This window comes from Zosterops lateralis (genome assembly GCF_965231275.1).
Source record: "Zosterops lateralis genome assembly, chromosome: 13".
In the NCBI taxonomy this organism is placed as follows: Eukaryota; Metazoa; Chordata; class Aves; order Passeriformes; family Zosteropidae; genus Zosterops; species Zosterops lateralis.
In genome coordinates this window covers 5,273,134-5,300,386 of record NC_139773.1, presented here as the reverse complement: position 1 = coordinate 5,300,386, position 27,253 = coordinate 5,273,134, and the positions used below count along the sequence as shown (strand labels likewise).

At 40.3% G+C, this 27,253-nt stretch overlaps 1 protein-coding gene across 1 annotated transcript in view; it reads right to left on the bottom strand.

The window, feature by feature from the left end:
• The window catches only part of TRPM1 (transient receptor potential cation channel subfamily M member 1), a 74,719-nt gene that overhangs the window by 20,834 nt on the left and 26,632 nt on the right, over window positions 1–27,253 (bottom strand). Inside the window, exons 2-14 of the mRNA XM_083871237.1 lie at window positions 19,170–19,249; window positions 18,238–18,433; window positions 17,753–17,966; window positions 16,926–17,050; window positions 16,080–16,251; window positions 13,456–13,630; window positions 11,839–11,962; window positions 10,999–11,071; window positions 9,947–10,047; window positions 8,258–8,431; window positions 7,452–7,586; window positions 7,147–7,197; window positions 600–740 (exon numbers count right to left, since the gene is read on the bottom strand). Of these exons, the coding sequence (XP_083727363.1) occupies window positions 600–740; window positions 7,147–7,197; window positions 7,452–7,586; window positions 8,258–8,431; window positions 9,947–10,047; window positions 10,999–11,071; window positions 11,839–11,962; window positions 13,456–13,630; window positions 16,080–16,251; window positions 16,926–17,050; window positions 17,753–17,966; window positions 18,238–18,433; window positions 19,170–19,249 (1,761 nt within the window). The remainder of the gene's footprint in view (window positions 1–599; window positions 741–7,146; window positions 7,198–7,451; window positions 7,587–8,257; window positions 8,432–9,946; window positions 10,048–10,998; window positions 11,072–11,838; window positions 11,963–13,455; window positions 13,631–16,079; window positions 16,252–16,925; window positions 17,051–17,752; window positions 17,967–18,237; window positions 18,434–19,169; window positions 19,250–27,253) is intronic.

Genomic DNA, 27,253 nt, shown 5'->3' with positions numbered 1-27,253 from the left:
TAAAAAATTGAAAAGAAAGTCAGTTAGATGGGAGATAAATTTGAAAGACCAAACAATACCAAGCAAACCCATTTTTATTTACAAATGTACAACATTTATTATAAAACTTACTGCTATAAATAATTGTACCAATAATGCTGCAATTAGTTACTCTTCATTTAAATTGTATTTGCAGGAATGCAATGAGTTTGGAATAAACTATCCTGCACTCAAAGGAAAGATTTTAATTCAGACTGAAGAGTTAAATGAATAATTTGATAAATAATGCTTTGAGAATAAAATGACCACATGGTCACAAAAGCGCGAAAAAAAAATACTTCTAAGCACACCACAGTTAGGAATACTTGGATTGTAAACTACTGGAATAGGAGGAAATTCACCTCCAGATCAGTGTGTTCACCATCTCTTATGTCCTCACACCCTTTAACACAGATGTCTTACAACTGTCTTTTGTAACTTCACTCTGGGAGTTTCAACTTCTATCTTGCAGCATTTCTTTAGAATTTAATATGCAGTGTCTCACAAAAACAAAGGAACAGAGTATTACTTATTTTTTACCATCAGCACAATGGCCACATCCAGAATGAACTCATTCTTACCCTCTTTGGTCCAAATAAATTATTATAAAGAGTCCGAAAACTTTTCCGAGTATAGTTGCAGCGATAGGCTCCACCCATGAGATATTCCAAGACAAGACCAATATCTATTAGGCTGATATGATAATCTGGTGGAAGATTTCCCTACAAAAAAACCCCACAACTTACTAAGGATTTAGGATAAGAAAACATGACATGGATTAAATTGCTAGGCTAGACGCATGTCACAATTAAATTGGCACATGGGTATTATTTACAGCCACTGTGTTCAGTCTTTTCTATGAAATTGAGTTACATAATTAAAATTTTTGGGGTCATAGGTTTTTGGTTTTGTTGTTAGCAGAATTTATATTTCTGAACAAATTTCCATTTGATTTACTCATATATTAGTGTCCATACAAGTTTATGTTGTTTACAAGGGTTATATTCATGATCTTCTGTACTGATTATCATTAATCCAGCATAAAAGCATGACAATTTCATGGTGAATATCCCTGATAATCATACTTTACATACTTTTAAAATGGAAACTGATATTTCATCATATTATCCACCATTGAGACTCCAATGCAGACCATGATTAATGTGCAGCCCAGAAACAAAGGAAAAGGCAAACTCTAATTTTGGTGATCACAGCTAAAACTGGATAATTGTTTTGACTCTACAGGAAAAAGAACAGTGTTTCATTGTCCAAACTACATCCTATAGCAATGACTGATTCTACAGCACCACTGAGCAGCTGCTATGACGAAACAACTACAGCCTAAGGAAGCACATCACCTCCAGGTTAACCCAACTGAATCCCCGGGATTGCCGCTGAAGAGGGAGCATGGAAATGGAATGGAAAAGAGGAGAGACAGACAGACAGACAGCAGAATGCACAGGAACATTAGTGACACTCACAGTGACAACACTGAATGAGGAAAGTGTTCAACTATGAAGCAGATGATGTCCTGGGTTGACAGTGCTCTCTATCCCATAATCCCATATCGTGGACACCCTTGTTATGTCTAAGAAGGTGATCCGTCCCCTTTAGGGGGGGGCGGGCACTGGCCTGCTGGGCTGGCTCCACTTTGGCTTTTGGCTTCCCTGCTTCTAGTCGCTTCTAGTCGCTCGCTGTATCGCAAATTTTTCTGCTAGTTTCTTGCCCTTTTCGTTCTTTTGTTTTTTCTTCCTTTCCTTCTGCCGCCTCTGTGCTCTGTTTGTTTTTTTTTTTTTTTTTTCCCTTTTCCTCTTCTCCTTTCCCCCCCCCCCCCCCCCCCCTTTAAGATTTAGGACCGGCACCCGGAGCTGATCTGGCTGGAGGAGTCCAAGGAAGATCGCCGGGGCTTGTAAAAGAAGCGGCGCGCCCTCCCCCTCACAGTAACCTGAGCTTTTTCTGTTCTTTTTTTTTTTCCCTTGTGTCGGGGGGTGTTTATTCATTTGTTAATAAACCGGTTTTTTCCACTTTGTGTTCAAGAGATTCCTTCCCAAACCCAGGGTTGGGGGGAGGGGTGGTAGAGGTTTTGTTATTAGGGGATTCCTTGGAGGGTTTCCCCTAATTCAACCTAAACCAGAACATATTTTGGTGCGTTGGCCCGGGAAACCCGAGTCAAAGAAAGTGGAAAAAACCTTAATAATAATACTGGTGATTCTAATTGTTTGGTGGGTGTATCAGGATGCTTTTTTCTGGACTCGTAATGGCAGTCGGGGTGAAAGCCTGTCAATATTTCTGGTCTCTAGGGTTTTTTGAGGTTTTATTACCTCTGTGGTGTCTAGGGTTATTTCCTTACCCGGAGATAGCTTTAGCATTTCTTCTTATACGTAACTTATGTTGCCGTGGGGCACTAACCAGAATATTGACCGGGCTCGGATTGTTTGTGATTGTTTACAAGAAGGTTGTAAATATGTTTGATGATTCGTTGTTATGGTTGGGCACTCAGTTTGTTAGGGGAGAAGCAGGGGAAGAGGTTTTTCAGCCTCTGTTTTCCCTCTTCTCCTTTGAATTGTTTATATCTTTATTAGGAAATGTTCAGTTTCCCCTGAGTGTCAAAGAGACCATCTTTCTGACATTTAATTTAATAAGCATTCTCTATATTGTCTGCAGTTTATATAAATTGAAAGCTGAGATTTCCAAAGGGGCTAATGAGACTTCTGAGTTACCAGCAAACCCAAGTAGGAGAAATCTTGAGTGGAGTGGGAAATGGGAAGATATGGGCCAAATTTTAAAGGAATTTTCCGACCCTATAGCCTGGGACTTTCCATCTGAACAAATTCAGAACCCAGCCGAGGTGGCTAAGTATTTGAAAGAGAGGTGCCAGGGTAATACCAAGGAGAAAAGGATTATTACAGTGAGCTGGGCCCTGGCATATGTTTATCGCACTCTCTTAGATACTGAAGGGCAGCAGACAGAAAACAGGGAACAGGGAGATAAGCTAGTTACTATCCCAATTACTCAGGCTGCAGCTAGTATCCCAGGCTCCAGGCCAGTAGTCGAATCAGACAGCAGGGCTCAACCAAGGGCTGTTGCTGCTAATAGAAGAGGTGGAAAGTGTACAACTAAGACCGATCGCAAGGTGGAGGATGATGATGATAATCCAGGAGAAGGACCTTCACAAAAATCAGAAACTACATCGAGGGGTGTAGATTCTGGAGCCAATATTGATTCATTTTCCCTAAAGGACCTTCGAGGCCTGAGGAAAGATTACAGACGACAACCTGATGAATCTATAATAAGTTGGTTAGTCCGCCTTTGGGATGCTGCAGGGGAGGCTACAGTTCTGGATGGCACTGAAGCGAGGCATTTGGGATCTCTGTCGCTAGACCCTGTTATTGATCAGGGCATGATGAGGGAGGCTAGCCCTCACAGCCTCTGGGAACGGATTCTGGACGGTGTAGCACAAAGATACCTGTGTGCAGATGACCTTTATTTGCAGCAGACACAGTGGAGGACCATAGAACAGGGGATCCAACGTCTGAGAGAGATGGCAGTAGCAGAGCTTATCTTTTCAGATGACATAACAACTAGGAATCCAGACCTGGTAGCATGTACACCTGTAATGTGGAGGAAACTTGTGCGACTTGGGCCATCTGAATACGCCTCTGCCCTAGCAATAATGAAGCGAGAGGAGACAGATGAGACTGTGCTCGATATGGCAAAAAAGCTTCGAGCATATGCTGATGCTGTACATGGCCCAACTCATGCCAGAATTGCAGCTGTGGAAACACGACTGCAGAAATTAGAGGACAAAATAGAGGAGAATCATAGGAAACTCAGGGAAGAGATTAAGGAGGACTTCCTCCAAATCTCGGCTGTGCAAATTAGAGGCCCTGGTATCCAACGCAGGCGCTCCTTTGATGGGGAGAGAAGGTACACCCCACGAGCTGAGTTGTGGTTCTTCTTGCGTGAATCTGGAGAGAACATGAGGAGATGGGATGGAAAGCCCACTGCTGCTCTGGCACAACGGGTACGTAATTTGAAGGAAGGTAGGATTCAAAGAGGAAGTCTCACTAAACAGAGAGCAGCTCCAGTTATTCGCAGCCAGGATGTCAAGTATGATGTCGATGATGACATGTCCGATCCCCTTGAGGGAACCTCTAAGACATATACCCCAGGGAAGAAGGATAACCATGCTTAGAGGGGCCCTGCCTCTAGCCAGGTAGAGGTTAGGGAAAATCGTGTGTTTTGGACTGTGTGGGTTCGTTGGCCTGGCACATTGAAGCCACAAGACTATAAGGCTTTGGTTGACACTGGCTCGCAGTGTACCTTGATCCCCTCGAGATGTGTAGGGGCAGAATCGATTTCTATTGCTGGTGTGACTGGGGGATCACAGGACTATACATTGGTGGAGGCAGATGTGAGCCTGACTAAGAATGAGTGGAAGAAACACCCTATTGCGACCGGCCCAGAGGCCCCATGCATCTTGGGCATAGATTACCTCCGGAGTGGGTATTTTAAAGACCCGAAAGGGTTCAGGTGGGCCTTTGGAGTAGCGACTGTGATGGCAGAAAGTATTCGACAGTTGAACACCTTGCCTGGACTGTCCGAGAACCCGATCACCGTAGGACTTATGAAGGGAAATGGAAAGAGGCCAACTGGCAGCGTAGAGGAAAACCCATTTGGGCTGCTGAAGAGTGGAAAGATATTGCTGCCCGGTTAGAGAAACTACCGATGAAGATTCGCCATGTAGATGCCCATGTCCCCAGAAGTAAAGCTAATGAGGAGCAGCAAAACAATCAGCGGGTAGATCAAGCTGCAAAAATAGGAGAGTTGAAGATAGACCTAGACTGGGAGCACAAGGGAGAGTTGTTCCTAGCACGATGGGCCCATGATGCCTCAGGTCACCAAGGTAGGGATGCCACCTATAAGTGGGCACGAGACCGAGGGGTGGATCTAACCATGGACAGCATTTCTCAGGTTATCCATGACTGTGAGACGTGCGCTGCCATTAAACAAGCCAAGCGGATGAAGCCCCTCTGGTATGGAGGGCGGTGGTCTAAGTACAAGTATGGGGAGGCCTGGCAGATTGATTACATCACACTGCCTCAAACCCGCCAAGGCAAGCGCCATGTGCTGACCATGGTAGAAGCCACCACGGGATGGTTGGAAACCTACCCTGTGTCTCATGCTACAGCCCGCAATACTATTCTGGGCCTTGAAAAGCAGGTCCTTTGGAGGCACGGTACTCCCGAAAGAATTGAGTCAGACAACGGGACTCATTTTAAAAATAATCTTATTAAAACCTGGGCGAGGGAACATGGCATTGAATGGGTGTACCATATCCCCTACCATGCACCAGCTGCAGGTAAAGTGGAGAGGTACAATGGGTTGTTAAAAACCACCCTGAAAGCATTGGGTGGGGGGTCCTTAAAAAACTGGGAACAGCATTTAGCGAAGGCCACCTGGCTAGTTAACACCCGAGGTTCTACCAACCGAGCGGGTCCTGCTCAGTCCCAGCTCCTTAATATAGTAGATGGAGATAAAGCTCCAGTGGCCCATGTTAGAGGTTTGTTGGGAAAGACAGTATGGATCAACCCTTCCTCGAGTACAGACAAACCCATCCGTGGAATTGTCTCTGCTCAAGGACCAGGTTATACGTGGTGGATAATGCAGAAAGATGGAACAACACGATGTGTACCTCAGGGAGATCTGAATGTGGGGTGAAACAGAAGGAAACGTGTAAGTGTCAAAGGTTTGAGCAAGTAAGATGAATGGAAATGTGTAAGTGTCAAGGGTCTGAGTAAGTGAGATGGGAGTTTTTTATTGTGTGTCCACGATATGGGATAAGGGGTGGAATGTCCTGGGTTGACAGTGCTCTCTATCCCATAATCCCATATCGTGGACACCCTTGTTATGTCTAAGAAGGTGATCCGTCCCCTTTAGGGGGGGGCGGGCACTGGCCTGCTGGGCTGGCTCCACTTTGGCTTTTGGCTTCCCTGCTTCTAGTCGCTTCTAGTCGCTCGCTGTATCGCAAATTTTTCTGCTAGTTTCTTGCCCTTTTCGTTCTTTTGTTTTTTCTTCCTTTCCTTCTGCCGCCTCTGTGCTCTGTTTGTTTTTTTTTTTTTTTTTTCCCTTTTCCTCTTCTCCTTTCCCCCCCCCCCCCCCCCCCCCCTTTAAGATTTAGGACCGGCACCCGGAGCTGATCTGGCTGGAGGAGTCCAAGGAAGATCGCCGGGGCTTGTAAAAGAAGCGGCGCGCCCTCCCCCTCACAGTAACCTGAGCTTTTTCTGTTCTTTTTTTTTTTCCCTTGTGTCGGGGGGTGTTTATTCATTTGTTAATAAACCGGTTTTTTCCACTTTGTGTTCAAGAGATTCCTTCCCAAACCCAGGGTTGGGGGGAGGGGTGGTAGAGGTTTTGTTATTAGGGGATTCCTTGGAGGGTTTCCCCTAATTCAACCTAAACCAGAACATATTTATATGAATTATACATTAACACAATACTGCATAATCTCCACATCTGAACCTCCCTGGAATAACTGGGAGTTTTCCTTACAGAAATGAACACAGGTGATTCCATGGAGATGAATTTTACTGAATAAAAGCTTCAAAACCTCTAAGAGAGAAAATACGACAAATCTCACAATGACTGTCCCTATTCACATATAATGAACAAATTTTCATGAAATGGAAACAAATGAAGAACAAATTAAGGACAGAAGAGATTTTCTCCCAGGTAAAAGTTGGACTAGTGGGAGAAAAGAAACTGGAAAACACACAAGGAAACAAACAAAAGTCAACAAATTCTGCAGTCACAAGTGGGGCTTCCAGTTAACCCAGCAGGCCTTTCCCCTGTAATGCTGCATTGGGAGCTTCTTGTAGAGAAGAAACAATATCAACCTAAATCTCAAATTCCATATTACACTATAGAAACTTAATTTAGTTAACTCCTTAGTTTTTAAATTACTAGCACTGCCATACCCAATTTAGGCTGACATCACTGTTTGCCACAATGAGACATTTAACTTTCAACAGCTGCCATCTAATTTCAAATGCCTGCTTGGCCCCATGCTATGCTTGCTTTTACTGTTGATTCACATGGCTAATGCAATCACACAAATGTAACACTGCTTACCTTTTTCACATCTCTGACTAGCAAATGCAGCGTATTTGGCGGACCCAGCCTCTGAAACAAAAATAATTCATGGTTCATTAGACCTTCAGTTCTTCATATTTTTTCAAACACTAACACAATCTGGCACCTTAAACAGAGCTTTAGACAACAACCATGTGCCATCACACCCCAGAGGGGTGAAAAGAAGGAACTGGGCTACATTGACAAACACCTTTCTATCAAAAGCTGTGTAATATTCCTTTTGTATAAACCTTTCTGTGGTGATTCAATATACATACAATACAGTGGCAAAACTGCTCACTCACAGTATTATAAAGCTCCTCCAGGCGAGGGATAGTCAGGAAGTGCTGCATGTTCACTCCATTCTCAATAAGCAGTTTCACAAAATCCACTCGATCCAGGACCAGTGCATCCAGCATAGCCTGCTCCAGGGAGTTCACCTGAATTGCAGGGTGGAGAATGGGAGACCACATCAGTACAAATGAGTTGGTTTGGAAGCAACCACAGCCATTTTCACTACTTAGGATATGGAGTGAGTTCCCACATATGTTGATTAGTCTGCAAGTAAAAAGGAATTTAGAAAGTAACGTTTTTACCACATGAAGTGAATAGAGGGAGAAGAGTTTTCCCAAACCTTTAGCAATACAACTGTAGCTTTCAGTCTTTCAGCATGCACATTTTAATCATTTTGTTCAGTATTTTTAACTAAACCAGGCATACCATGCTTGACACATTATGTGAAAAAGGGATTTGCTTGCTCAGCATGGGATGATGGGAACAAATTTGCTTGCTCAGATGGGAACAAATTAAACTAACACATTCACAGAAGTAAGATGTTCACTGGAGGTCTTATTTCCTTCTGACAAGTGCAGGGAAGAAGATGCAGCTCATACTGACTTGTACTGTTGAGATATGGCTGCATGTGGTGCACATGGGACAAGAGAGGGATTCTTGGCTCAAACACTAACCAGCATTCCTGCAGAATCTACAGCTGATCTTGTGGGAATGTGCAAGAGACCATTCTACAAAATGAAAGTATCCTCCTTCTGCCTTTGTACCTCAGAATGAAAAAAAATCTTCAGCAGTTTTTATACAAATATTATCATCTCACCCAGTTCAGGAGTTCAAGTTTTCTTGGGTCTGTTTCTTCTTCTGGTTCTTCTTTTGCTTTTCCTCCCTTTTTCTTCCCTTTTCCTTTCCCTCTGCCTGCTTTAGTCTGGGGCGCTGGAGACTTCTTTTCCTTCTCAGGAGCTGTACCATCAGGAGCTGTAAGGCTTCCTAAAGGCTGTATTTATAATGCAATAAAGTATTAGAAATTCAATTGATTATACAGTAACTATTTAATTGAGCACACCCTGTCAAGCTCACCCCCCAGTCACCACTTCTCACATTAAGTCAACTGAAAATGATAATTTCTCTGAGTTTAAGGGCCTTTCTGCATAGTCACGACTTTACCCTCTTTTGAAATCTGTTATGTCTAACTTAGTAACAATGAAAGTTAAAGCAGTAAAGGAAATTGACTGGGGACGATTCTCTCAGAAAATAAAAACAGTGTGAGTGGACTGGGACACTTCAGTTCCTTTGCTCTCTCTGAAAGCAATAGTTGTTAAAATAAATAGCAACAAGAGCTGGACGGAAAGAGCTTAATAAGAATGCTGCATGATGCCAAACAGCATCCATAATTCAGAAAAAGAGGAGAGGACAGAGAGCCACTCACTGGTTCATTTTTGTTCTGCAAACAGTATTTCTGTTTATAGTTCTTGAGACACATTTATTCTTCAGTTAAAGTCCTTCTCCTTTCCAACCTATCTGCCCAGGGCAGAGGTACACATGCACCACACCACTTGTCTGTGATTTGGAGGCTTAACTTGCTCCAGATAATAGTTAGGTTACATAAACTCCACAGAGAAGGAAACTGGATTATAACTCCCTGTGCTCTGCACTGACCACTCCAGGACCAAGCCTTTAACAAGGCTTCATTCCTGGGGTTTTATTAGTCCTAAAAAACCTCTCCTCTGCCCAGCTACCACAAATCCATTCAAAAGCCTGAACAAAACTGCAACTGCCAAGTGGCAGCACAGGCTGCTCTGAAAGCAATCTCTATGGACATGGAATGACAAATCCCAACTGGCTGGTACTGCTCCACAAACTGCAGCGCAGGAAAAGTATGAACCAGGCCAAACCAGAAACAGGCTTCAGTTCTTGGTGGAACCTCTAAATCTAGCCACAATAACATGGAGATTGGGACATTCCATCCAATTAAACATTTAATAGTAGTTATACTTCATAATCTTTAGGATTATTAAATCCTCTCTGTATAAGCATTTAATGAACCTTGAATATTGAAATCATCACATTACTAGAAGTGAAGGAATAAAACTGCATATGCAGCAAGATTTGTTTAAATTTAATGATACAGGCTTCCAAATGAAATAAGTCTCTCCATTATGCACAGCATGCACATGAATGGTATTCCTTTGAGTGTCTTTTTATTGCATAGTTTCAAGAAAGACAACTAAGCAAAAAAACCACCAAAATTCTTTCCCTTCATTCTTACAGCCTATTTCAGGCTGCTCTCCTCATGCCACTTTGGAGTAATTCAGCATCAGATGGTTCACACAGTAAAGCAAAAAGCATCAATACAGTGAGAAATGAACATAGTTTAAATAAAAGATTTTAGTTACACAGGTGAACTGCAGTGTTTCACCATTGCTGCTAGTGCAACATCAAAATCCAAGGTGTAAATATTACACAACCTCATTTAAACTACTGACAAACAAATGAGAAAACTTTGTCTTACTGGCCAGTGGTGTCCAAAGACAAAGATTTGGCTGCGTGCAATGTCTACACGATTCCAGGCCAAAGCCAGGCTGAGCTGATCTGGGGCAGATGCATTGGTACCTAAAGAGAAACACACAGTTTCATATTTCACACATGATGAAACAAGACTGGAGAATCTTCTGCAATAACTAGAAAACAAGCCTGGCTCCATACCATACTACCATTAGAATAATTCTGACATAAAGCAATGGTTTCATCCAATCAATTCATAGCATCTTCCATTTAACCTCACAATCCTAATTTCCAAAAGATTAATGAGATTATCTCCATTTTTTAATAAAGCTTCCACATTGACTTTTATTCTGATGCTAAAGACAGACATTTAACTCTTCTCAAAGACCCCTCTCAGCTCCTCTGGCTGATACTGTACATAAAAGTGTGAAAATACCCCTCTTTTTCCTTAGCTTTGGGGACTCCAGAGATCCCATACAGAGCTTGTATCAACTGCAGACAGAAAACAGTTGTTTCAGCAAACATAAAAAACCCCAATTATATATGGAACCGATCCTATTGCTCTAAGGTTTAAATGGCACAATCTGAAATCTGGAAAAATCCAGACAGCCTTTCGCCTTCCCATTTTTTTCCCTAGCTTTATTAATGTATGCTAGAACTGCAATAAAATGAGCTGCAATATCAGCAGTACAGTTGTTGCAGCACTCTCCTCCCACGCTTTCAGGGGGGGAAAGCCACACAAAACTTTCAATCTAGATTTTATGCTTCATGCTAATCTGAACATCAACGAAACACACTCAGCTACTTGTTAGAATCCAAGTGAAGAGATCAAAGACTAAAACACGAAGAGTGAACGTCAGACAATGCATAGGAACAAAGGAACAGAGTATTACTTATTTTTTACCATCAGCATAATGGCCACATCCAGAATGAACTCATTTTTACCCTCTTTGGTCCAAATAAATTATTATAAAGAGTCCGTAAATATAAATTATTATAAAGAGTCTGAAAACTTGGGATGCTGTTGTGCATCCTTCCTAAAGTGCCTGGAACACCCACCTTTGAGGAGGGCAGTTAGGATGGACATCTCGATGTCGTGCTGCCCTTCTGAGCCCATGCGGAACACGGTGATCTACAGGGCAGCACAAAACCAAACACACAAAATTACAACACAGAAAAGACAGACACTGAACATGTGGATAGAAAATAGAGCAGAATGGTGAAGCTTTGTTATTTCCTACAACTTAGGGGTTTTTTTTAAAGTACAGTTTGATTAAATTTTTCTTAGAAATTTAATTTTCACAGAAGTGTTTAATTAAACTCTTTCAGTGAAGTTATCCTAAAATATTCCTGCATTGGTGAACATGACAAACTTGATGAAAAATCTTCACCAAACCCATGAAATCTAAAAAGTGGTGACCAAACTGCCATGCAAAACTGATGGTTTTCTGATGGTTCTATTACTTCCCAGTAGTAATGGAAATGGTAGCTACCCAAAGTAGTTATCATAGCATCCATTTTACTGATTATACACTTTTTAGCTGCAGGATGTGCTACATATGACAATCAAAAAGGCAGAACGAAGTAAAAACCCCCAATTATTTCTAGGCACATTTGCTTAGTTCAGCCCATTGCAATTCAGTGATTTTAAAAATCATAATTATTGTAAAGATTAGCCATTTAACTACATATTAGAAGACTAATAATTCAAAAGCAGAATAACCAAACAACACGTTATTACATTAACAAACTTAATACCAAATGCAAACCCAAAAAACCCCAAATTCTTCATTTTCAAAAAACAAATATTCACATTAACTACTGGGAAAACGGGACTTGAAAGTGCTCTATAATTTGGTCACAGAAATTACCTTTGTGAACTACTTTTAGGATACTTACAAGTTCTTTTTTTTTCATGCACTCCATAAGAATGACAAACAGCTGATGAGCTTGATTCCTGTTGTAGTTAAAGGTTTTCTGGATGGTAACTAGAAGCTGGTCCCTAAGGGATTCATTTATTATCCTAAATGAAAAATGAGACATAAAAGAAGATATTGCCAGAATAATTATATATATTCAGAAGGCCTGCTGTTTAAGAAACTATAATATCCAGTTATTCCTCTTATATATCATAGATATATTTCTGTTAACAAGATCAGTCTTCAGGATTTTATCACTAGGCCTTACAGGACCCCTACCCTTTGCTTCTAAATGTTCCAAGTCCCTTTGCATATAGTAAAAACCCAAAAATACTTCACATTTCTGATATGTCACCTTGGTTATGGCCTTAAACAGAGGACTGAGCTTGCTAATGCATCTGAAACCTCATAATACCCAACTGAGAAACAAATGAACAATCCAAAAGATAATTAAAGAAATTAGATTGAAAACTTTCTAGAAAGGTCAGAAATGTTTGATCTCCTGAAGCAAAATGAAACAGCCCTTCAATCTTCATCCATTTCCCAATAAAACACATGTATTTTCAGATTATGGCAAACATTACCAGCAGGTGCCAGAGAGATGCAATAAAATTCAAAGTTCATTGTGAGAAAATGATTGGACTGACAAAAAATTCTCATTACAGATCTGCCTTACTAGATGAAAACATTGATCATAATTAATGGAGAAGAAGATTGGACACTGCATCATATGGACTGAGAGGGAAAGTCATGCAGTGAGCACATGTCAGAAAGACTGATCCTGATAAGCTCTTTCAATTACCTATGAGCTGATAGGAAGAACAAATAAGAAAAAAAAAAAAAAGAAAAAGAAGCAAGCCAAGTTTGATCTAAACTAAGGAAGCTTGTTAGACAGAAAGGAAAGTTGCTGAATCAGAAATACTGTTGGTGCAATTAAATCACCAACAAATATCCAGCCTAAGAGCTGCTCTCCTAATTCAGCAGATAACATCTACATTGCTTGCAACACTACTTGTCTGCTTAATATTTAATCCAAGCTCAGCTTCAACTTCAGTCAAGGAAACAGGTTCTATCTTCAGCACAAGACAGGTATGCCATAATCTAATTAAGATAATATATGAGGTGTTTGCCTGGAAAGCAAAAGCAAGAGAATGAAGAAGTCCAAATTTTCCACAGCTGGTCTGGCACTCTTGGACAACGAAGTTCATACACACGACACAGCAGAATCAGGCAGTACAAATTGTGCGAATCCATGCACTAATTAACCTCAGCCCTGGCCTGAAGAAAAGAGTTACTCCTGGGAACTTGTCCTTGCTTCTACCATGCCCAACCGAGCACCAAATGCAGTGCAGCAAACCCTAATGGAGCTTGTACAACAGTGTGCTGTACTGAGAGCAAGCTCATTTCAAAGGACCATAACATGCCTTCAAAGTGCTAACAACTTCTACTCATTAATTTCAAGCAGGCAACAAAAGCTCACTGACAGCAGAATGCCTCTGTTAGCAGCATTTTGTCCTTGAGGGTTTTTTTTAATGAAGGTCTGTGAAAGCAAGGCATATAGGCCTACACAGCTTTGGTGAAGATCTTGAAACCTTACCCTCCTTCTTCTGAATACTTGTGTGCAAAGGACAGAATGTCGGACGCTCGCCCGCTGCCATCACAGATCACAACTGGGAGAGGGGGCTCTTCCCGCAGACACTCCAGGACAATGGAGATCACATTGGGACCTCCTTCTACTATGAGCCCAACTACAGGAACACCTTGCCCCAGTCCTGCAAAAACCAGAAGAACAGAAACAAGAGAAAAACAGAAGTGTCATTAAAAGTTAGTTTAGGAAATTGAGATAAGTGGATGTGATTTCTGCGTTAGAGCACCACTTCCGAACAGAGCCCATAGGAAAAATGATGGACAATTGGTGGCCAGTGTGAGCAAAAACATCCATATACTGTTCACCAAGTCCCAAAGGAAAAAATCAAAATGTCTCTCTGCCCTTGGTTTTGCATCAGCTCCATACTGATCACTTATCCACTCAGTGTTGGTGGATGCTGGTAATCTCTCTCGACAGACACAGGTACAGATAAAGCAGCTAACATCACTGTCCTATTGCTTCATCAGCTTCACTGTTACTTGGATGGTTCCCAGCCTTTGATGCTTTACCTCTTCGTTGGCTACCTATGGGAAGTCTTCAGTAAGGTGACATACCTATGCTTATTCCTAAGATAAAAAAATGAAATTAGTGTTTTTATCATGAGGCTGAAATGGTTGGCCGATGGAAGAGACGACAGCTGAGCATCCCTTTGCTGTCCCTGCCTCACTGTGATCTCCAGGCATAGGATGACAAAGGGAAGCCCACAGGTCACATGGTCTCAGTAGCCTTGGTCACAAGAAACTTGGGGAAATGAAGGACAAAACATTACCTGAATGCTGACTAATTCCACTATCATAGGCATTTGAATTCAGTTCTTAATCTGTGAAATGACCAGCGCTTTATAAAGATGCACTCTTTTTGTTTGGCTGAGAATGCATGAAAGAGTTCACACTTTCAACCTTGATTGAAAGATCAATCTCTGAAGAACAGGAACACCATGCACAGTAACAGTAGAAGCTTCCTGACATCCTCCTGTCAGTACACCCCAGCTCTGATAAGGAGGAGTCACAGAGCATGGGCCGGCCTGTGTGTCCATGAAATCTTTAGTGATTCCTCCTGAGATTTCCAGCAGAGGTGCCTGTGCTTGGAGTGATTAAGAAGAAACAAAACAGCTCCCTGTACGTTGTAACTAGCAGGTGTACTGCAGCCCTTCACAGAACAGGTTTCTATGTGTATTCCCAACTTGGCCCTTTTCATTACTAAAATCATCAAACACTACCTAAATCAGAGTCCATACCCCCAAGCCTCAGTGGTATTAAAAGGAATAACACAGAACATCTTGTCTCTGGGCCCTGAATTCCTGATCTTCCAAGCCAATACTCCCCTTTACAACCTTACAGCTCTGCCAGCACTTCAGAAGACAAAGATGACAAAAGCAGGCTGAGCTGTTTCCATCTGTGGGCAGCAGTACCTGGCACCACCTCCATGCTCAAAGGCAAAGGAGCAGCATTTTCCTGAGCTGTTTATTAGGCTCACCATAGGCACAGGGCAGTACTTAGAGACTTCCCAGAACATTAGGATACCTCATGGCTGATCCCTAATTCCATCTTTTGGCTTTACCTGCCCCTCAATTTTTCTGCCCTATCTGTAAGAGCACTTAGACCCTATAAGAAACTTCTGTGGAGTTCAATGCAATTGCCATTCTGGACATTTTTTCTCTTATTTTTACAGGCCTACAGGCCTACACAGGAGCACCAGTTAGAAGTAAGAAAAGCAACTGGTAGAACTGATGTAGATTCTCCAGTAGCTCTTAATTGATGTTAAGAATTGTGTGAATTCAAAGACTATTTACATTTTTTGACCATTTTTAATTAGAGTTGTAGGGTTATTTTTTAATAGTTCACATATTTTTTAATTTCACCTTTTAAAAATTTATTTTTACATGTTAATGAAAATATGTGTTTTAAAATATTTTTGTTTTCTGAACAACGATGACAAGTTCTACAAAATTATTTTAGTGAGGGCACAATAACTGGAAGCAATTTTAAAACTGCACAAAACTCTAAATATGAAAGCACTAAGGTGAAATTGTCTTAATTGTCCTTAAAAATCAAAGTACCTGCTAAGTTTATCAGGAAGATCAAAGAATTTTGAGTGTGATATTTCAGATGAAACAAATCCATATACAAAAGAAAAAACAAAATGCTCACATGAACATTCAGAATCAGAAATCACTAAGCTGCACAGGATTCCTATAAACAGGAAATGTAAAAAATCCCTTCATTCTGTGTGCTTACTGATGCCTATGAATTCTAGCCTAGAAGTGCACAAATTCTTTGCATTTTCTTTTCCTTAGATTCTCACTGCTTTGAAGCTTCTCCTCACTATTATTTGTCAATCTTTCTTCATCCCTTTATGCAATCCTTACTCCATAGTTTTTCTGCCCGGTTCAATGTGGGCTCTTTCACCACGTATCAGACAGCACGTGTTCTATTCCAGCCACATAGTCCTGAGCATATTTCCACTGGAAAGACCTGGAAGAAGCCTTTAATATCCATACTTTCAAGTACTTCAAGCCCTCCTTCATCCCCCCTCAAGATGTTATGGTCACAGTTTGCCCCACTGGTACTTACGTGTGTTAATTTTCTGGAGGGAAATGTGTTTTTCCAACTGACGCCGTAACTTTACTTCAGCTCCATATTTACCTAAAGTGCCGTTGTCTGCCAGAATGAAGTGGGTGTGGGAACTGTTGAGCACAGAGAGCTTACTTAGAGGGTTTGACATTGTTTGGTAAACCCGTGTTACCTGTGTGTCAAGAAAAGAGATGCACCTAGATTAGAACTAAGAATCAAATGGGAAAATGCCCCACACCACCCAACAGAGGCACACTCAGAGTCTTCTGAGGAAACAAACCAAGCAAACCTTTATAACCAAAACCAGAGGAGAATTAGAAATGGAGCTTGCTTTTACATTCCAAATCTGTACTCCTGAGAGCATTGTTTTCTTTGGAGGATGACAGTCAGATTGTGCACTCCCCTGCATATTCCCCTAAGCTCATTACTGGGCTCTCCTTGTTCACACACTGTGTTGTTACATTATCTTCTCAGTGCATTAGAAAATACATTCTCATTTGGAGCTCCTAGTAATTCATATGCCACTCCACAGTACCTACATTAAATGCCAACTTTTCACAAAAGGCCTTCATGTGATTTATAGAAGGCTCAACATGCCACACTGAAGTTCAGACATAAAACTGTCACCACAGAGAGGTCTTCACTAATGAAAGCAATGGAAACCTCACTAGTCCCATATTTACTTTGAGGCATATATGACAACACGAAAAATATATCTAAACAACAGGTTTTTTTCAAGAAATTTTTCAATTTCACCTCCTCCACATGCTTTAGAAAGGGAAAAAATTAATACTTCAGAAATATTAACAGGGTATTTTTTACACAGCTGTTTCCTTAAACACTTACATCTTTTCCTATGAGATCTTCCTTGTTTTCTACAATGCCCCACGGTGCAATTCCTATGGCACATATTCGTCCTCTGGATTTGGAAGAATGATCTTTCAAGGCATCTCCCACATGACGAATGACACCTATAGGTACAATTAATTAAATTCATTTTTGGCTAAAGAACAGAATTTTCTTCTTGCCTCTCACGGAGCTACTGGGTTGCTTTCACTACTAACCTGGTACTGGTACTTTAGAGCAGAACATGTAATGCAGACAACCATGGTTTTATTTTGTAATGGTTGTGTGTAAGTCCCATTACCTTCTCACATCATTATACTGAATTCGGTGAAGTCTGTGGAAGACTTACCCTGTTACTAACTCACCACACTGTAATCTATACCCTTGCCCATCTCGACGTACGTTATTCATTGGACACAAACCACAACATCGGGGACACACTTTCAGTAATAAAAAGATCTTTGTACAAAAAAACCCCATGCCAAAGCTAAAGCTTGGCAAATTTGGACTAGGAAACTTCTTAACTACAAGGATAACCAAGCACTAAAAGAAGTATATTAAAACCAGTGATAGATTCCTTGCTACTGAAACCAAGGTTGAAATTTGTTTTCAGGGGAAACACCGAGTAATGCAAATCAATACTGACCCAGGAAAATCTTATGGTCTGGGCTGAGTAGGAGATTAACACAAATGATTACAATGCTCCTTTTTTGGTCTAGTGGGTAATCACTCATTCATGTAGACTTAAATCTTCTGCCTGTGGGAAAGATTAGTGAATGATCATCACTGAATTCTTAAGTAAACTAAAAGTGATGGCAATTGCTTACCTGTACTAACACCACCAGTGAAAATCCAAGCTCCTGTGGTCATGGCAGCCTTTATCAGACCTTTTCCAAACACTTGCTTTAATTTTGGTTGCATTTCAAAGTTCTGGAGGCCTCCATGGACAGAGATGAGGAGTTTGGGCAGTTCCAGTTGCCAGTCTTTCACCATGAGATGCAGCAGAGAATCTGGTTTAGTGTCATACGACACACGGATGTACTGCAAAGAGCAACGTGTAATCACTCAACCTGTTCTGTAAATTGTCTGAGCAAAGATGGTTAAGAGAAACCATTGCCTTTCCTCCTGAAGAGAGAGTTGTACAATTTTCAAACAAAAAAACAAATCTAAGTTTGGATTTTTTCAGAAGAGAGGAAAAACAAAGAGAACTTTTCCAGACGTTTGAATTGCTGTTACTTTTACTGCTAAGAAAACTCAGTAATCTGTTGCGCACCAGATGAATAAATACCTTAGAGTACCCTATGCCCCTTACCATGGCCTTATTTGAATGTCCTCCTCCCTGGAATTCCAGGTTTCCATAGGCATCAGTTGGGTACGCTTGGGTGTGTTTACTGACTGACCATTTCTCTGGCTGAGCTTCCACTTGCTTAGTTTCTTCTTCATTTTTATTAGCTGTTATACTTGGAGGAGGTGGAATATGCTGGTTAATGAGCTGGCCACAGCAGCACCTGGAGGTTAAAATTTGAAGTGACTTTGATTACAGTATCTTCAAAATAAAAATAAATAAATCAGAAATTAGATTTTAAGCTGCCCAAGCCTTGCTGTACATGAATCATAGAAACACCTCTCACATACACATATATGCCAGAATTAACAGGCTTAGGTGTTTTTTAACATGCAAAGATAAAAAAATTCACTTCACTTGTGTTACGCACTAGAAAACTGTTCTAGGTAAAAGGTCAGGCAAGGAGGAAGAATGCAGAACAGGAACACTGGCCACCTGTTTCTTACTTAGAGGTGATAGCTCAAATGTGACATTAACTGTTCTGTGATCCACACAAGCTGGACCACAATATACAGCTAGGCCATGGAGTAATATTAATAATTAGACTAAGAAATCAAATCCCCCTGTCTGCTACTGTCATTGGTAATATCATACCAACTGTGAAGGATGGCACCACATTACTGCACCCTTGCTTTCAGAATTCAGAATGAATCTATTAAGGTTTGCAAAGCCAGGAACTAACAACTCACTGCCTCTCCTGCTCCCAGCCCTCTCATCTCCGTGTGACATGTCCCATGGCTCTGTGCAGATTGGAGTGCAAGCATGACTTGTGCTTTTGTTCCCCTGTCATCTCCCCTTAGGGGCAGTGACTAAACTGGGTTTCACACGTCCAAACCCAAATCAAGTTGAGTTTCTCTGGTTCTATGCTTTTCTATTGAAACAAAAACTTCAAATGTTACCTGGTAGCGTCTTTGTTGTTGGCAATTATATAGATGCATTCTCTTTTAGAAAAGGTCTTCTCTATCCAAGCCTTCTGACCCTTGAAAGAGAAAAGAAAAAAAACCCCAGAAATGTACTGATATATTTCTGTGTGGCTGATACAGTAACATTCACCTTCTATTTTTAGCTACTAATATTACAACACTTTTAAACATCAGATACATCTATTCATAAAGTGATGTGAATTTCTATGACTTGGATAAAATTCAAACCTCAAATGTGTATAAAAACCTTTATGTAGAAAGATGATGGTCTTGAAGGTCTACCAAAAAATGCACATGCTCCTTCCTACTGCAGTAAATGGACTCAATGTAGTACAGAAAATCAGCATAAATTGTGAAATAAATGGATAATGGTATTTACTCCAAATAACGCTTTAGTATCATTCTTTGTATGCAGAAAGTGCTCCTCAGTAACTTTCCCTACATAATTAACTAAGTTGTAAAATATTTTTTTTCCTATTGTAAATCAAGTTCTAGTCTTTCCTAAGACATCTTGCTCTGAATGTCCTTAGAAGGAGGCAATTTTAAATTGAAAGACCATGTGACAGTAAAAACACAAACTCTTTGGTTATCTGTGAAACAGGAGAAAGAAAATGACCTTCAAATTTTGTTGGCCTATTATACTGCTTGCAAACCAATTTTAAAAAGTGAATTCAAAGGAGCCTTTTAACGTTAAAGAAATGAAAAAAGTTAAAAAACACTCACAATTTGATGGCACCGATACCTTTGCTTTGCTGATAAAAGTTGCCTCTTCCGAGTTTGAATTATGAAACTGCCTTTTCAAGTTGCAAGCAAATGTATGTTTTGCTTTAGGTTCTGCTGCGGAAGTGAAATCAAATTTTTGTAGACACAGAAGCTAAAAATGACACAAGAACTTTCAGGCTGACTTAAAAAAAGAGGAAGGGGACTTTTCCTAGAGAAAGAACTAAAAACCTTGCTGATTTTGACTTAAGGAAGTCAGCTGCAGATGCCTGTCAGCAGCTTCGGGACCAGCTGAGCTCCCTGAGTACTGCACAGGCTACAGCCTGATTAACAGAGGGTTTCACAGTTCATCTTTCTTTCTCATGAGAGGCAAGAACTGTCTCTGAAGCTCCTTTGTTTGTTGACTTGTTACTTCCTGTTTGGCTTCTTCATTTGCTCCACTATGTTTAAAATTATAGGGGACTACTAAAGGTTCTCTCATTGCAAGTAACTGCAAGAAGCTGCCAAACCAAGCTTCTACTTCATTAAAAAGGTGTCCATAATCACTCAGGTACACAAACATTAACCTCTCTCAGGTGCCTGTGAGCCAGTCTGGGCAGTCAGTGGCCTGGGACATCTTGCAATTCTGCTCTCCACTCTCGTCTTGCTGATTTACCAAGGCAGAATCATCTTGTGTCATTTTACGAGTTGTTTGGGACTTCACAGCACAACAGTGAGGAAGAGCTAAGAACTCTTAGACAAAGCTTCCTATATCTTACGACTCAACTTGCTTTCTGAATGACAAGGCATGTATCTTAAGCATTTGGCATAAAGAACTTGGTCATGTAGCAAAATAATAAGAAAAGAGTATTAAATTTAATATCAAAAGGCCATGTGACTTGGTCAGCTTTTCTGTCTTGACTCCACAGATTCCTTCTTCAAATGAAACTAAAGAGCCTTACATCCAAAATTATTGAAAAGGTTCTTTTCATACACCTTCTTGCAAGGCTTTTATGTGACAAATTTTAGCAATAGTATTATTTGAAGTGGAGCTTAGAAAATGCTTTTGTTCTATAGCATCAGAATCCAGTTCTAGAAAAGTCCAGAGAAAACATCCCCGACAGCGAGATCCATGAGGCTCTGTGGTATGTGGAGGTGGGTGATTAAACCAAAGAAATGCCTTTTACCTGCTCAGAACAAGATTTTGCTACTTCAGAGGTATTCAGGCAGTTCAAAATATTCAGAGATTCAAAAATAGTCCATTTGATTTGAATTACAATAATTTTTCCAAATTAATCCAAAATCACGCAAATCTACCAAGTGTACAAATTCACTGATGTTTAACAACTATGCCCAGTGTTGTTACTTCTCATATGCACCATATTAGCTAATGTAACCATAACATTAACAGAAAGTAACCATATTAGTTAATGAATGACAACATTATAAAATGACCTTAACAGGAACCTGTTACAGAGCTTACATAATTGCTGTACTTCTAAAATTGTATATATTTAATTTCCTTATTAATTTGGTTTTATTATTTTATGTATTCGAAACATATTTATTTTTATCCCTGTGTGGTCTCTGATAAGTCCTTGACTAAGCGACACAAAAGCCCAAAACAACCCCACAGTGCAAGAAATACTCTTCAAAATAAAAACTATAACAGATGCTGCACCCTTAACTGTTCTGTAGAGAATACTGGAAAATTCAACCTAGAAATATCAAATCATTGGATTGTTACACCATGTCAGTGAATACTGCTTTACCTTATTCCTTGCAGCTTACCAAAGCACAGAGTTTCTTTTGCTGTTTTGAACATGTAAAAATAGTTAATTAACCATTGGATTAAGTCACAGACTTAACAGCTGTGTTTGGAAGGAAGCTTTTGCATCTTGATATCTAAAAGGAGCTCTACAAACAGCTGAAGTCTCAGCTGTGCAGTTGCTCCTCTCATAGGAGGTCTATTATCTACTGCTACATTGGAAAAAACCTTGGATACTCACCCCTAGAACCCCGTTAGGAATCAGTCGCTGCAGGCACTACAGAGGGACTACACATTATGCTCTACTGGCTTATTTTTCTGTGCTAATGAGAGGAAGGCAAAAGCAGGCATTACAGACTGGGGAAATAAAAACCTCAGCACATTTGGTCAGCCTTTGAAGTTTCACTGCTTTTGTCTGTTTAATCTGCTTAACCAAAGCTTCATTATAATCCAGTGCAAATACTTGAGCAGAAACATTTACTGTCAGAAAATGGGCACTTTCTCCACTTACTTTATACAGATTTTATACATTTCTCTCTCTGGATTGAAAAGCTCTTGGTATTTCAAGGAAAAATGTAAGTACACATATGGTCTCTTGTGAGTTTGAAAAAAATAAGCACTTTTTAACAGCCTGGGAATGGATGAATTGTTAAAGGACTATGATAGATCAGCTAGAGTTTTCAGACCAACAGCCAATGCAGGTTTTCCATACACCTCTGAAGAAAACAAAACAAAAAAAAGCAGATCCCAACTTGTTGACAGTAGGGAAGTTCAAACTTGCTTGTTACTGCAAATCCTGAATATATTAATTAGAACCTAGTTTTGGAAAAAAATATTCAGATGTTCAGTGGTGTATTTGTTCTCCTTGTGTAAACTGACAACAAGTCTCCTAAACTATGATAAAACCAAAACCATACCACTGCTAATTCTTGTACTTCAGCCTAGAAATCAATATGTTGCTGAGAAACAGCATGAATTAATACTGGATTCATATTATTCCACTGTATGGTTTTACTAGTTGTCTTTAGCATTAAAAATATATTCTCCTGCAGAAATGAAAGGAAATCAGTATAACTGGTTTGTAAATCACAGAGTAACAAAACCAAGACCCTAAACCACTAGTCACCTTGCTAATATAGGAACTAATAAACACAAGAACTACTTCTACAAAGACCAATTATCCTTTGACTATTGGAAATGAATTACACTATTGGCTGAAAAAAAAGCACGTCTGTGGCTGCAGCGACTGAAGAGAATTTTCTCTCACTCCCATACATAAATAATTTCATTTTTCTACTAAATTAACATTAAATTTTATGTATTTCACTTCATGCATAACCAAGCATTCAGTGAACAAGTACTGGGCCTGCATTTCAGGCTGTACCAAAACAAAGCCTGCAGCTCTATTTCACTGCAGCTTTATGCAAGAGCAAGGGCTATGGACCACAAATACATCCTTGGTGAATCTCCAAGGTGGGAATCCAGACAGGAGAGGAAAGCCACTGGAAATGTCATGCTACAAACTCTTACATGACATTGTGTCACCAGAAGCTGTGAATTTCAGTAAAGATATACCCCTGCAGGATGGCACAGTATTCAGTGATTGTGAAGAACGTAGTAATGACCAGCAAAGGAATTGAAAGAATTTGGGGAGTGAAAGGGGGGCAGGGATGAGAGTCAATTGTGTCACTGGAGCACATCCAAAGCCCACACTGAAGCAGATCTAAAAGCACTAGTGAGCTCTCTGAACTCCAGTGACCCCCAGAGTGCTGCTCCTTGGAACAGGGACTCCTGTCCTTGTTCAATGGCTTGTCTTGTCTTGGGAACAGGATGGGACAGGGCTTTGGCCTCACCTTGTAACTGCAGAGCATCCACTGTGACACAGCTTGGAGGAACCTGGGGCCCAAGAAAGGAGCATCCCACAGCTGCTGCACCTCAGAGAGGCTTTGCCTGCACCAGGCACAGCTGGTCAGCAGGAAAGCAGGCATGTGAACAGCAAGGCTGGGTGCATGGAGCATGGACAGGGATTGGACACAGCAGACAGTGCCTGGTGCACAAATGGACTGAGAGAGCAGGCAGGGGACCAAGCAAATGTATGTCATGAATAATACAGGGTCTGACAGAGCTGTTCAGGCTAAATCAAGCACAGAATAATACAAAAATGGATCTGGCTGGGCAGCAGAGCTTACATCTGTGGACTAATACAAATTACTTTGACCAACATCTTGTTAAGATGTGGATTGATTGTTGTCATTTATTGAAACATTCATCTGTGGCCCTGTTAACACCATCTGACCAACTTTTCAGGCAATCCTCCTATGGCTTGCAGTATACTGCAGAAAAGGTGGCATTACCAGGGAACTCAAATCTCAACTGTGTTGCCCAGTTATAAAATTAGAATGCTCTATAGAATTAAACTGGGATATTTATGCTAGATTTGAGTCTAGGGATGTTTGCTTTGATGAGACAGTGAGAGAAAGAAGTAATCTGAATGTGAAACAAAATTCATATCAACAGCATGTGCACTCTTACTTGAAAGTAAATAAAAACAATAAACAGTTGGGAGAAAAAAAAGAAATCATTATATTAGCAGAATCTCTGTTATCTAGAACTTAAATTCTGACATGAGAACAATTTCTATTTTGCACTGCCTCTAAATGCAACATCCCAATTACACTATCCATCATTCTTCTTCATTTTGAAGGAATAATTTTTCCAGTGCTCAACTAATTAATCTTTCAGGTGATTAGTTCTACCCAGAAATTACTTTCCTCCTAATAACAGGGTCTTGCTTGGAGAAAAATCCTCCAAACTATGTGAGGTATGTTAATAGCCAATTCTGTAGCCACTCACAAACTGTTAAGATTCTACTGAAAAAGTACATTGCTAAAAGTTCATTGCTAAAAAAGTACAGGGCCTGAAACTATAATGCTGTTTTAAATTTGTGTTATGTCACGAAGAAGCCAGAGCCATGAACAATGTCCTCAACTACAGAACACAACGATAGCCTATGAATCTACTAAATTTCCAAAACTCTTGTTAGCATAAGTTCTAGCAAAAAACTATTTTTGGTAGAACCAAGAATAGTTTTAGTAATTATTAGAATATGAAGAATAGGAATAGGATCTCTAATATTTTTTGCTAATAAGAAGAGCATCAAGAAGGGATTTGTAATAGTTTTAAGATTCTTTCAAATAAAATTGCATTTTAACAAGACAATTCTTATTATTAGGGATAGAGAGTGTTCTATCAAATCTTATATATGATCTCAAAACAGTCAGCCCACTGTGTTTTTCATATTGTTTAATTTGAAGCCAGGCTCTTGTAGAACTTTGTCAGGGAATCGCTTGTTCTGTGGTAGAGACTAACACACACCAGGCAGGATGGCAGTGTCTGTAAGCAAAGCAAGCAATATTGTGATTTCAAATTGAGGCCAGAAATCCCTCCTGCTGCTGGTGTGCAAACCAGAAAATGGTGCTACACTGCACAGGGAGCTGTAAGAAGCTTTCATGGCTTCATTACGCTCTGTGTTCCTGGAGAGGCACAGCAAACATCTGCTGAAACAAGGAAATTATTCCGTTTTCTCTCCATGTTCATTAACGAAGGGACACAGTTTGCAAAGTATTCAAGTAAGAAGTAACAAGGTCTTTTTTCAAGGCTTAGATGATTCTGCTGCATTTCTGAGAGATAGCCCTTCTCCAAAGGCTTTGCAATGTGAAAAACAGCTACAGCCTCAATACCACAGCAGACTGCCTTGCTCTGAAATGGTGGAGATCGCCAGCTCCAGCACAAAGTCCATGGAGGCACAAGAGCAAAGTGTGTTGGATGAGCTCCTACAGAGACAGACACAGCTGCCTGGGCACAGCCCAGCACTAATGTAACTATACAGATAATGAAACTATAAGAAAGCAACTTAAAGAACCATCTGGAGTATACTGCTGCACAGCCTGGCTCAGTGCATGCCTGGGGAGAACACACCTGTGTAGTTTTGCAGTGTGGAATTTTTCTGTGTGGAATACAGAAAGAAATTCACTGACAATCTTACACACCACATCTACCACATTTTAAGGAAGCAAAAGGCATTCCTGCAACAGTTTGTCCTTTCCTTTACTGCACCAAATTTCAGGGAAGACATGTTAACAATAATGTGAAACTCCATTTGTTAGTTAATCCCATTCTGTTATTACCTTGCCAAATCCTCCTCTTGCCTTTAGCCCCTCTGTCTGGATGTCTGGGAGATGGGGAACGCAAATACCAACCTGTACTGAGCCTCCGCCCTTCTCTCCCCAGAGAACCTTCAGACACCCCATATGCTAGCTTTACTCCCAAACCAAGAGACTAAGATAGGGACTGGTGAGCAACTTTACCTTTATGTATAGTTTGCCTGCAAGTGGTCATTCTGAAGAAGTCTGATAGAGCAGAATGGATGAGCAGGGAGAGACAGTAAGCTTCTAACATTACATTAGACAAAGTAGCCTGGTAATTATTAGTTTCTTCTGTAATTTTTTATATAATTCTTATTTAAAGATTCAAGATGTCCCTGGTATCTAGTTTTGACAAGGCTCAGGAATGTTTTTTGTATTATAACTATTATCTGTCTTGGCTAATGTAAAGACTCTGCTAGACAATAGTTTTAAAGGAAGTCAGAGTGATTCCAGATTATTCGCATATGGGCTATTGCTCTTGAATTATTCTAAACTATGAGCCTTTAGTACAGGCCATTCTAACCTGAAATATAAAACTGCTATTATAATAGAAACCTCTGGGATTCAACACCCTCAACTGCAAAACTTCCTTTGTGCAATTCATCAACACTTATGAAATCATCATCAACATGACAAGGTACTTCCCACAATATAAAACTAAGCCTGAGAAGGTTCTCACTAAAACTACCCACATACTTAATTCTCTTGGCTATTTGTGGTTTAGAAAATTGTGTCAATAGATGTTAATCATGCCTGCAGAAAAGACTAGCCCACACTTCCACGCAGATGCAAAATAACCTTGATTTGGACAGAGTATTGCCTCCCTCAGAGAGATCTGGGTCATTTGAGTCCACATTATTAAGAATAATGACTATTAGAGTAGAAATAATCAAAAATGTGCTTGCTGTTTGTTAAAGGGGCTAAAAGAGTAAGTACTTCTTTGATACATAAGATTAGAGAAGTTCCTAGTTCAGAGAGAACTATACAACTTCTGACAAGTCAGCTTGTTGTGCTGATTTTTCATACCTGACATAATAGTATGGTTTGGGACCCTTTTCTTTATGAAATAGGCCAAACCAAAAATGTAAAACATCTGAAGAAAATGACTACATGTTGCATGGAATATTATTCATCTGTGAGAGTTTGTTCTAAATGCACAGTTGCAATTAGTACTACTTGAGGTGCAAAGCACACCAAACAGCTGGGCTTGAAGAATTTGTTACACTGACATTTTCAAAATGTGGTGACAAAAAGCCAGTACTCAAGGCATACTGAGATGCACGTTAATGAAACACACTTTAAAACTGCTACGAAGTAACATTTCTATATTCACAGTATAAAGAATATATGAATATCTCAGAAGTCCCTAAATTCTGGAGATGCTGAAC